The following is a 12,589-nucleotide window of genomic DNA, read 5'->3' on the forward strand; positions in this document are numbered from 1 at the left end:
TTTAAGTGAATAGAAAGTAAAAAAAAAAAGGATTAATAAAGAATAGAAAGTAAAAGAAAAAAATTTAGTATATAAAAAGTAAATAGAAAATTGAATTTAAAATTAGGAAGTTTAGTGAATTTTTTTTTTTTTTTTTAATTTCACCAAATTTTCTATATATTTTATTAAAAATTGTATAGGTTAACATATACAAATATTTGAGAAATTAATGTAACTTTACTAAAAAAATGTATAGATTAAATTGTATAAAAAATTAATTTGGAATTAAAATTAAACATACTTATATCATCTTTCCTTTAATTGAATATGTTGATTTGAAATTTGAATTTTAAAATTAAAATAGTTGTATGGTGGAATATAAATAAGTATTTATGTGATATAAAATAATTGTACCCTGTCATATAAAATAATCCTTCAAACAAACACACATTTAGTATTTATAACTTCCAATATTTTGTTGCAAAATATAAAAAGTCATAAAATTATTATCTATAAAAAAAAATTTGTATATTTTATTGACTTATTATAACTATATGTATATATTGTATACTTTCAATATTATTTATGAGAAAACGTAATTGCAAGAGATGCTGTATGTTGAATATTATTGTGTAGGTTTAAATCGCATATGTTGAATTTGTGGAATGACTCTAATATGTTATAAAATAATTAATAACAGATATTTTTAATAATTTAAGTTTTTATACGAGACGATCACTTTGATCATCTAATGTGTATTATAACTTTGAAAGTCGAACTTAAGACTGATGATATATATTCATGTGCAAGTGATGAAACTTGTTGATTGATATATATAAACTAATTATTAATTTATATTTCTATCATAATTTCTTAAGTGAAATGATCTATCATAATATATTATTTATTTAATTATATATATTGAACATAAATTTATATTGTTATGTTGTTTGTATGTTTTGATTATAAGCATATATATACATAATATATTATTTATCCAGTTATATACATTGGCAATAAAAATTTATATTATTACATTATTTGTATGTTTTGATTATAAGCATATATATTTGGTAACCTATTGTTCAATAGTAAAACTATATTTAGAATATTATTTATATGTTTTGAATATATATATAAATAGTTAATTTGAGCGTTATTTTTCTTTTTGAAATTTGATTTATATTTTTATTGTATAACAAATTATTATGATTCTATGTAAAATATATATTATTATTTTTCACAATATTAGATTGAAAACATTATTCAAATTCTAAAACAGTTAAAATTATTTTATTATGTCAATTAATTTATATTTATATATTTTTTTTAGCTATGATTGTTACGTGACATATATATAATTCATTATTTTGTTATGCTGATTGTCTACAGTCATTATATTTATTTTGTAATTTAATAAATATAATTTTTATATTTCATTTAAATTTATTAGCATACTATTATAGCAGCTTAAAATTTAATATATTTTCTGAAAAGTTATTTACACAGTTTTTTATGCAATTCTTTTTTCTTAATTATTTGACAAATTTACTTATTTTATTATGTATATATTCTCTTCTTCTTTTTCTTTATCTCTCAAACGCACATTTTTTCTTTCTTTCTTCTCTTTTTCCCCTTATCCATTTCTTCTATAGAATTTCAGTTATCCATTTTTTATATCAAACTTCATCTTCTGCATCATATTTCATTGAAAATGTAAGACTAAATTCGAAGATTAGGGCACGACATGAAGAAGAGGAACAAATGTATTGTTTGAGTGAGTATGTTGCAGATCCTTGCATTCATTGTGGTTAAAAGATTTACAATCGAAAAATCGCAGCATCATAACAAAGGTATGACTGTTTTAATTTCTATTTAATTATGTTAGACGTTCAATTTTGTAGCGAATATCTTTTGTTCAACAAATTCAAAGTGTCGGTTTCTCTTTTTCATTTATTTTATCTATTATCTGAATTATTTGCAACAATTTTACTAATTTTGTTTTGCTACCAAATGAATTGAAATTTATATCATTTTTTTCTTAATTATTTACACAGTCTTTTTCATTATGTACACATTCCATCAAATGAATTGAACTAGTATTTACAGTCTTTTATGCAATCATTTTTTCCTATTTACTTGACAATTTTGTATTTTTCAGTATTTACAGTATTTACAGTGTTTCTTTTGGTTGAGTTTAAGAAAATTTGGTTTGAGTTTGGTATTAAAATAATGTTTGATGAGATGTTTTATAAGGGAAAAAAGTGTATTTATTTCGAAAAAGGCGGAATCCAAATAATAACATTTTGAAAATTTTGTGTAAAAAAACACACATTTCTTCTTTTTTTTCTTTGATCTCTTCAATTTTTTTTTTTTATTTTTTTATTTTTCTCTCTGTTCTTTTAATTTATGTATTTTTTATATCAAACTTCATCTTATGCCTTATATTTTATTGAAATGGAAGAGTAAATTTGAAGATTAGAGCACAATTCGAAGATGAGAGCACAATTCGAAGATGAGAAACAAATGTATTGTCTGAATAAGTATGTTACAGATCCTTGCATTCATTATTGTTAAAAGATTTACGGTTAAAAGAAAAATAACAAAATCTCAACAGTATTACTGTGTTAATTCCTATTTAAATTTGATACACATTCAATTTTATAATATCTTTTGTTCAAGAAATTCAATTATTCAAATTAGTTTTTCTTTTTCCTTTATTTTATCTAATATCTGAAATTTTTGCCATAATTTTACTAATTTTGTTTTGCCACCAAATGAATTGTATTTTCTATTATTTTTTTCTTAATTATTTACCCAGCACTTTTTTATCCCAAGGAGTATTTACAGTCTTTCATGCAATTATTTTTTCCTAATTATTTGAGAATTTTGTATTTTTTATTTTGTAAACATTCCATTTCTTCTTTTTTTATATATAGATATTTTTTTTCTTCTATGCTCTTTTTATTTATTAATTTCTTATATCAAATTTTATATTATGCTTCATATTTTATTGAAAATGAAAGAGTAAATATGAAAGTTATGGCATAATACGAAGATGAGAAACAAATGTGTTGTTCGAATGAATATGTTGTAGAACTTTGCATTCATTATGGTTAAGAGATTTACAATAGAAAGAAAAGTAGCAAAATATCATAGGTACGACTGTTTTAATTCATATATAAATGTGTTAGACATCCAATTTTGTCAACGAATTCAAAGTGTCAAATCTATTTTTCACAATTTTGTTAATTTTATTTTGGCACCAAATGAATTGAATTTTCTATCATTTTTTTCTTAATTATTTATACAATGTTTTTCATCATGTACACATTCCATCAAATAAATTGAATTTTCTATTATTTTTTTTTAAAATTATTCACAATCTTTTTCTATTATTTTTTTTGTAATTATTTACAGTCGTTTTTTTACTACTAAATGTTATTTACAGTTTTTTATGCAATTATTTATTTTTTTTAATTATTTGACAATTTTGTCTTTTTTCTTATTTTATTTTTTTATTTTTATTCTGTAGACATTTTATTTCCTCTTTTTTCTTTATTTGTCCCACCCTTATTTTTTTTTCTTCTCCACTCTTTCAATTTATCTATTTTTTGTATCAAACTTCATCTCATACATCATATTTTATTGAAAATGGAAGAGTAAAATTGAAGATTAGTGCACAATATAAAGAGGAAAACCAAATGTATTGTTTGAATAAGTACATTACAGATCCTTGCATTCATTGTGGTTAAGTGATTTACAATCGAAAAAAGCACTGCAAGATAGCAAAAATTTGACTATTTTAATTTGTATTTAATTGTTTTAGATATCCAAATTTGTAACCAATATCTTTTGTTCAACAAATTGTAAGTGTCAAATAGGTTTTTCTTTTCCCTTTATTTTATCTACTATTTAAAATTTTTGCGGCAATTTTATTAATTTTGTTTTTCCACCAAATGAATTGAATTTTCTATATTTTTTTTTCTTAATTATTTACAGTCTTTTCATTCTCTACACATTACATGAAAGGAATTAAATTCTCTATTATTTTTTTCTTAATTATTTACATAGTATTTTTCTACTCCATCCGTGTCCCGGAACAAGGTTGCCGTTTACTTTTTGCACGTAAATTTTTTAATATTAGTATTATAATGAGTTGTAGTGAAAAGACGAAAATGCCCCCATTATTGTAATATAAAAGTAATGACATTTGTGTAATATAGTGCAAGTTGGAAGGATATTTATTATGTTAGGTAGATAGTACAATTACTAAATTAAGAAATAGTAACCTTGTTTTGGGACGGACGAAAATGAAAAATGACAACGACGGAGGGAGTATCATTTTTTCTTAATTGTTTACCTTTTTTTTTTTTTTGCTACCAGAGGTTATTTACACAGTCTTTTATGCAATTATTTTTTCTTAATTATTTGACAATTTTTTTCATTTTCATTCTGTACATTTTTTTTTTATATCTCTAAGGATTTTTTTCTTCCCCTTCTTTTCCATCCATTCAGTTTATCCATTTCTTCATATCAAATTTCATTATTTGCTTCGTATTTTTATTGAAAATTAAAGAATAGTTTAGAGAATTAGAGCACAACATGTGGAGGACAACCAAATGTATTGTTTAAATAAGCATATTGCAGATCCTTACATTAATTGTGGTTAAGAAATTTGCAATCGAAAAAAAATCGCGTGAAAAAGATATAATTGTTTTAATTCCTATTTAATTGTGTTAGACATTCAATTTAGAGCAAATATTTTTTGTTCAACAGATTCAAAGTGTCAAATCCATTTTTCTTTTTTCTTTATTTTATCTATTATTTGAATTTTTGCTGCACTTTTACTAATTTCATTTTGCCAACAAATGAATTGAAGTTTTCTATCATTTTTTTTTTCAACCATCTATATAAGTATTCCATTTTCAAATATTTACTGGTAAGCCTCTACTTCACTATCTTTCAAAATTTATGATATGGAGTTAAGAGTGTTAGATGAAAATAATCTCAAAGTGTCTAAAGTCAAATAGAATAGTCTCACAAGATAAATAAAATTAATGTTACAAATTCTTTTTCAATAAAACATATATAGAAAGTAAGATTGAATTCCGTAAAAAAAATTATCCATCAATTTGGAGTTACTAAATGCGCTGCACGACGAATATGAGCCCAATGAAAGAAAAATATGTTTAATGATGATGTGGTGAACGTATCATTTAGAGTAAATATAAACGGTTGTAAGAAGATTCAAATTGCTTAAGTTTATTATAGGACAAGTGTCTTTACTACAATATTCTAATCTTTACTCATTTAGTGCTGCACTAAAGGTCTGCATTGGAGAATTGATGTTAGACTGACCGAGGAATCTGATTTGACGATTTGGTTTAATTATTTAGTTTTAGCAAATTTTATTTTTAAAATTTATAAATAAATAATTATAGAATTAAAAAAAAAAATGAGTAAAAAATATAATTAAAATGATAAATGTATAAGAGGGTAAAAAAAATCGTGTTAAAAAAAATAAAAGTTATCCAACCTTTCAAATTAGCAAGTAGAATGTTTATAGAGGGAGAAAATATATATTATAGACTCTTAAATATCCTTTTATTTAAGTAACAAAAAAAGTAAATAGAACTGTAGATAATAACCGTGCAGTATGAATTTAATCAGCACCACTTAATGTTATCGTTATAGATATGGAGTATAATAGTTTTGGGCTTATGGAATATGGAGGCCCATGTACAGAGGATAAATGGTACTGGGCGGGAAAGTCTGCTCTGCATTTTGACGCAATCGCACTCCAATTTGACGCCAAACCATTTTCATGGCTTCCGAGCTTCCCCGAGGAGCCATTTGATGCGAATATGGCGGATAACACGAGTTATCGGGCTTTGATCTGCTGCACTGTAACAAGGAAAATCAGGTGATTATTGATCCCTAGTTAAGTTTCCTGGTTTGCTACATCGAAGAATCCAGAAGATTGAAAGTTCGTTATATGATTTTCATGGCGTTTCATCTCGCACTGTTCTCGTTCGAGTTTACATACCTTTTTTTTTTTTACATAGGAATCTAACATAAGAAGAAGAAGAAGAATAGATTTGAGCATTTTGAGCATACATTGTTTTCGACATCAGTAGCTGATTAATGATAATACAGTGAGCTCATTGTTGATGGCTTTAATCCTGTATTTTCTAGTGCAAGTTTTTGGTAATAGTTTCTTATTATTATCCTCAGATATGCATTGTATCTATTGGGACGCTCAATCTGTTACGATTTCGTTTGACATGTGCTTATTCGAATTGCTTGCTTTCTATTTCCATGTCATATTCTTCTCATCTGCTTTGGCTCGAGCCACCTTATCATCACAGGCTTGGAGAAGAAACAAATGATCGCCATCTCGTATGACATTTACGTCTTTGATTTCAGCATTTTCGGCACTTAGGACTGTTGAAAGATTTTCATCTCCGAAGTTTTGGCCTGCAGTGAAATTGTAAAGAGGAGATTCTCAAATGTAACAATATGGAAGGATTTGCGTCTAGAGTTTCATTACGTGCTTCAAGTGTTGAGAAATTTCCAGTGTGAAAATGGATAAATCAATCAATGCTCACCTGCTGTTTTGAGTAGCTCTTCAATGGAATCAGGTAGAATTATTAGCTTGGGTAGCTGCCTTTGGGATACGTCCTGGTTTACAAACTTCATGTGGATGATGACTCTCTTTTGTGATTCTTTTCCCTGTGCATTTGTTGGATGCATATGCATGCTCGAGCAAGGGTATGTATGCTTTCTGTAATGGTTGGTGTTGTAATCAGTCTCTCTGTCTGATTTATGTTCACCTTTATGATACAGGATTTCAAAATGTTCTTGGTCACTTGCAAATCGAAGGGCGTCTTGGTTATCCTTATAAGATGAAATTGCGCAGCTTTCACATCCAGGTTGGTTTCCTGACATAAATCTTGAATTAGAACTATCTCCTTTTACTTTCCATTTATTTGTGTATCATCAGGGGTTATCATTACCTTCAGCACAAGCATTATAGTTTGTGCTAGAATCTTCATCAAACCAACTTTTAGGGATAAGTCTTGGACACGGTTGACCACACTCAATGTCTAAAGTTCTCCATGCCATCAGTTTCTTGAACAGATTAATTATTCAGTTAGGTTTGGAATAAAGAAAGTTTATCTTAATAGGTATAAACTGGTTTGAGATTTACCTGGTTCAGGTTGGCCATGATAACGCATTCATCTACAGGATTTGCTTTGAGTATGTTAAGAAATGAAGTCTTACTCAGCTTTAGCATTTGAGAAGCTTTAGTTGTTTGAACTCCAAATGGCTGAGGCTTTTCACATAGAACTCCAATTTCTCCAAATATTTCCCCTGGGGAAGCCTTTCCAATAATCTGCACATAATGCAAAATTAACTCCATACCACTGTCCCTCTGTTTCTATTTCCAGAACTTAGGCAACAACTCTTACTTGATCATTCTCGTTTGTCTTTGCAATAAAATCCTGGCAACAAGCAGAAACATTTTAAGATATTCTGCAGTTTCATGTACATTTTGTCTAGGAATAGTTTAATTACTAACCGCTGCTCCAGAGACCAGTATGTATGTATCTGTTGGCGCCTCATTTTCCAGGATCACTTTCTCCCGAGGCGGGAAAAACTCAGCCTCCATTACAGAGACCTTCCAATATGAATTGCAAGTACTATAAATCTTTCAAAACAATAACTCACAGAAAAAGAAAAAGAAAAAATGAGCACTAAGCATGAATTGGGATGAAGGTGGTGTACCAACTGGAAGAGAAAGTCTTGGGAAACCCCACGGAAGAGTGGAACATATTGAAGAACGGGGTAAAACAGATAGCATGCAATGCTGGAACGAATTGTTTTAGGTAATCCATCCAGTGTCTCTTGCTGTTTCGATCCTTCTGTCTTGAATTTGTGACATACATGGGACAGAAGTTGATGTTGAATACTAGAAGGCAACTGGTTCCTTTTGGCAAATTCTGTTGCAGCTGTGATAGAATCTCGCTACAGAACGGACCCATCATTTGAAAGGTCAGATGAAATATTTTGGTGATGCAGAGTGGAAGGCAGGAAATTTTTGAGAGGGAGAAAGAGCTTACAAACTTTCTGGTGCGCTGGGTCCAGTGAACTACAAGGTTTGTCATGTTTCCTATGAGATAAGATGTCAATCCAAGGTTGAATAGCATATAGAAAGCCTGAAAGAGCATCTCTCTTGTGTTTTTGGCGTGAAAATCTCCATAACCTGTTGTAGTTAGTGTCACAATGGACCAATACAATGCTGCTACATATCTATCCCAGATACTCCTTTCCTTGAAATTTGGATCAACATCCCCAATCCAGGTCTCTTTAGGATCATGGTATCTGTCAGCAATTGTGTAGTTGAAGCATCCCGCGCAATGTACAACATACAGTGTAACCTGTATTTATTTAGTTGAGGTAGCATTGTTTAGTTTAAAAATGCACAGAAAGTTGACGATTCAGCATGTGGGAACTAACAGTGGCTTACAGATATAAGTTTTGTGCAGCGAATCTGGAAATAGTTGAATCGGATGTCCTTTTCAAGCCTGGAAAAAAAGAAGTCATTTAATGGACAAGTTGAACGTACGATGCTGTTGGAATTTTTACAGAAACTCAGACCTTGCAAAGAGGGCACTGACTCGTCTGAGACGCCATAATCGTAGCATACTTAGAAAGCTATAGCCAGGTCCTCCATTGTGATCTGTAACTAGAATACTGAGGGAATGAAATGGTATTGTTGAACAGACATCCAAGATGAACCAGGTTGACAGATACCTGTTTGAAGAAATCTGCCTCAGGTATGAACATATGTAGGATTTTTGTACTTCAAAAAGCTTTATGAGGTGATCATTACCTTATTGCGATTCTTTTTGGATCATTAATTAGAGCATATGTGCTGCTATCAATATATGCGGTAAAGAAAGTAAGAACAATGTCAGCAGCAAATAAAAAGTTGACTATGTTGTCAACAATGAGGAATGCATCTTGATTGCAAGTTGGAAATGCTAACTCAAATGGACAAATCCAGGCAGAATAGATGACAAGGAGAATTAGGAATGTCTCCCAAGCCCTGCAATAGTATAATAATAGACAATCAGAGGCAGTGGCTTAAACGATACTTGTGGATCAAGAAGTGAGGTGAAAGTCATAAACACCTATACGATGGTTCTGATGGTGAAATGATGTATCTTTGGCGGTTTGTTGATTGGTTGATCATGGCTCCTAAGGATCGGAGTTGATTGTTAGAAAATAAGCCTTTGGTCATCGGAAACTCTTCTATGCAAAGTTTACTGATGGAGGGGTTATTTAATGTGGGAACTTCATGCAGCTTACAACAATGAAGCCTGTGTGTTGAAACCTTAAACTGCTCGGAATTTAAGGATTTTTGGATTTATGTAGATAAGCATTGGAGATGCTTGAGTCTATGGTTTCCTGATCCTCCCACCAATTTTCCTGGGAAGGAAATTTTCTTTAACCCTGGATAAATATTTTTGGAGTAACTATGCCGGTAATATGTTGTTAGAGGCACTACTAGGAATGATATGAAAGGTAGTGGACGACAGCCGGAATACTGTCAGAGGTAGAAGTTGCAGAAATGGTTCTAGGAGAAAGAAGGGTAGGGGTAGCTAGGCAAAGATGGAATGGGGATTGCCGGTGTTTCATGGTGGTGGAAATGATGGAAGCTCCATAAAAATAAATGGGGGAAATACTGATGGTATGTACCAAAAAATCAAGAGGACAAGATTATGGAGATATAGCTAGTGATTTCATTTCAGCATCTAGAAATGGACAAGCAAGATTAGTACTGTTTAAACTGTTTTGTCAAAGGAGAAACCAAGTGTTGTTTTAGGATTAATTGTTCAAATTTCAAATGAGAATATAGAAGAACTGGTCCATGTACAAAGATTGAGTTCTTGTGATTGTATACAGACAATCTTGAAGTAGGTAATGGACTTCATGCTCCTCCCAACAATGGTGGTCCTTCATTACATGATTATTCTAGATTTTCTTGTCCTGCTTGAGTTATAAGCCTTTACTTAACTGATTATTAGATTGCATCTTTAAGGCTACTCACTATGATGCTAATCTATATCTTTGGATTAATTTGTAATAACGTTTCGACTATTGACTTTCACTGACTTAAACAAGTGCATGCTCTATCACTTAATCTGAAATAAAGATATAGCTCCTTCTCTAGTTGTAGTGTATATGCACATTAAAAATTCTGAGGTTTACTGTGCATTTATCTACCTACAATTATAAACATACATGTTAGAATAATGTTGATAATGGATAGTGTACACAAATCCCACGTGCTTTTATGCTGAGATGCACTAGACGATCAGTCCAGATATCAATATGATTTGTGATCCATATTCTTGTCCATACCTTTCAGAATCACATGAAGAAGGATCCATATATTATTAGATATTAGTGGACACATGCGTTTTCATGTTGTACTTTCTTGATTAATCAATGGGGCAATAGAAAATAGTAAACTTGTAGTGCATACGAGCAATATATGGAAAAAGCTTACACTGGTTCAGTCTAATATGCATGCCCACACAGATCCAACAATTCACTATTTATTTAAATTTAACCCAGAAGTCTTAGAATTCATGAGGCCCTTGCATAGTTTTGAAATTGATTTATTTCTAGCCTGTTATTTTATTTGTCCTTTATATTATATGCATGAGATATATATGTATATATGTATATATATATGTGCTTCATTAACATTCTTAGCTAGTAGTGATATCCCATATATACATTTATAATGGTAGGGTTTGGCACTTATCCTGTCCTAAAGAAAAAGAAAATTTAGATTACCTAGCCCCCAATCTCCATTATCTAATTTGACTTCCCCCACTTGATTAAGCATTACAATCATTTAGGTTGCATATAAATAAATTACAAACGGTGGGGGATGTATAGAGTGTGCTTCTTGCATTTTTATTGGTTGATTGGATATTTGGATTCCAAGGCTTACTGGATCAATTATTATTGAACCTTAGTTCTATAATTCTGGGCCAATAAATTATTGGGCTTGAACTTCCAATTTCTTTCACTGATTCAAAGACTTTGCTAAACCCCATAAATTTAAATTATTGTCATGGGCAGTGGGAGATAAAAAAAAGGCTTAATTAATTAATCTTTAGGTGCCCAATTACTTGCTCTAAGCATCTCAAGAATCTACTATTGAATGAATTAATTAGCTTTCATGATTACCACTTAAATATTGGAATTACCACTTAAATTACAAGTGGTTCTTGTCAACTAACAAACGGACCTTCACAATACTAGAGAGGCATTAGTGCCTTTCTTTTCTTTTTTCCAAGAAATGTGGCTGTGTTAATTTAAGTGGTAATTCCAATATTTGACACGCAGAACAATTTACAGTTGTCTGTACATTTATTTTTTTATTGATTAGTTTGTAGTTTGAGTAAAAAATTTGAATTTAAAAAATTACTTTATATGATATTTAAAAAATATTGATGACTATATTTTGAATTAAAATAAAATTTAATATAATATAAATAAAATAAGTATTTGCTTTAATTTTTTTTTTCTATAATTCTTGAAGAAATAATAATAAAATTTCAAAATCCTAAAGAAAAAACACTCTTAAGAGGAGCATATGTTTTCTCCAATAATTTTTATCATTATTTTTTCAATTTTTTCTACAAGGAATTATTATTTTCATTCAAAATATTAAATCACAAGCATGTATTACATTTTTTAAGAATTGAGTGCTAACAAAAAAAATTTCTACGATGATGGGATTATTATCTTAATTCAAAATATTTAATCATATGCACGTATTATCTTTTTAGAGAATAGAGTGCTTCTAACCAAAAAAAAAATCTACAATGGGACTATTATCTTCAATCAAATTATTAAATTACAAGCATGTATTACCTTTTTAAAGAATTGAGCTTACCTTTTTAAAGAATTGAGCGCTTCTAACAAAAAAAATTATTAGTTGATTATTTTGAAAATTTAAAAATATAAGAAAAAAACTATCTATAAATTTGAGAACAATATTAGTCATTTCTCAGTTATATTGTATGAACAATATATTTAATTTATATATTTAGAATGTGTTTATTTTGGATGATCAGGGTAACTAATATTATTTTAACCAATTTAATAGTGTGTTTACTATATACTCTCTCCGTCCCAGAAGAAGCGTCTTGTTGAGAGTGACGCGAGAATTAAGGAATAATAGTATTTAATTGAAAGTAGTATAAAATAGAATGTAAAAGACTAAAATGTCCTTATTTTTTAAGGATTTTAAAAGGTAGTTAGAGTAATAATTATGGGTAGTTTGGAAAAGTATGAATAATTTTGTTATAAAATAGGACCACGATTACTAAATAAGGAAACAAGACAATTGTTTTGGGACGAACGAAAATGGAAAAACAAGACAACTCTTTTGAGACGGAGGGAGTATTATTTTAATATTATAATTCGTAATACAATAAAGCTTGGTATAATAATATTATAATTAAAAATTATTAATCATTCTCTTATAACTGATATTAAATAATATTAGGGTATAATC

The 12,589-nt window shown here is 29.1% G+C and overlaps 2 protein-coding genes across 2 annotated transcripts; one reads left to right on the top strand and one right to left on the bottom strand.

The window, feature by feature from the left end:
- The first annotated feature begins 1,582 nt into the window (after nucleotides 1-1,582).
- LOC127254990 (uncharacterized) lies at nucleotides 1,583-6,188 on the top strand. Its single transcript, XM_051280390.1, has 3 exons — nucleotides 1,583-1,832; nucleotides 5,677-5,905; nucleotides 6,048-6,188. The coding sequence occupies exons 1-3, from the start codon at nucleotides 1,763-1,765 to the stop codon at nucleotides 6,058-6,060; spliced, it is 312 nt and encodes a 103-aa protein (XP_051136347.1). The 5' UTR covers nucleotides 1,583-1,762; the 3' UTR covers nucleotides 6,061-6,188.
- On the bottom strand, nucleotides 6,188-10,413 carry LOC127254425 (potassium channel KAT3-like). The gene is made up of 12 exons (XM_051279517.1): nucleotides 9,180-10,413; nucleotides 8,879-9,094; nucleotides 8,644-8,799; nucleotides 8,513-8,570; nucleotides 8,106-8,423; nucleotides 7,771-8,010; nucleotides 7,565-7,663; nucleotides 7,455-7,487; nucleotides 7,193-7,378; nucleotides 7,047-7,113; nucleotides 6,591-6,971; nucleotides 6,188-6,459 (listed from the first exon to the last, which is right to left on the bottom strand). The coding sequence occupies exons 1-12, from the start codon at nucleotides 9,287-9,289 to the stop codon at nucleotides 6,293-6,295; spliced, it is 2,031 nt and encodes a 676-aa protein (XP_051135474.1). The 5' UTR covers nucleotides 9,290-10,413; the 3' UTR covers nucleotides 6,188-6,292.
- Between the last annotated feature and the right edge of the window lie 2,176 nt (nucleotides 10,414-12,589).

This window comes from Andrographis paniculata, unplaced genomic scaffold (genome assembly GCF_009805555.1).
Source record: "Andrographis paniculata isolate CXL003 unplaced genomic scaffold, ASM980555v1 Contig52END, whole genome shotgun sequence".
Classification (NCBI taxonomy): Eukaryota; Viridiplantae; Streptophyta; class Magnoliopsida; order Lamiales; family Acanthaceae; genus Andrographis; species Andrographis paniculata.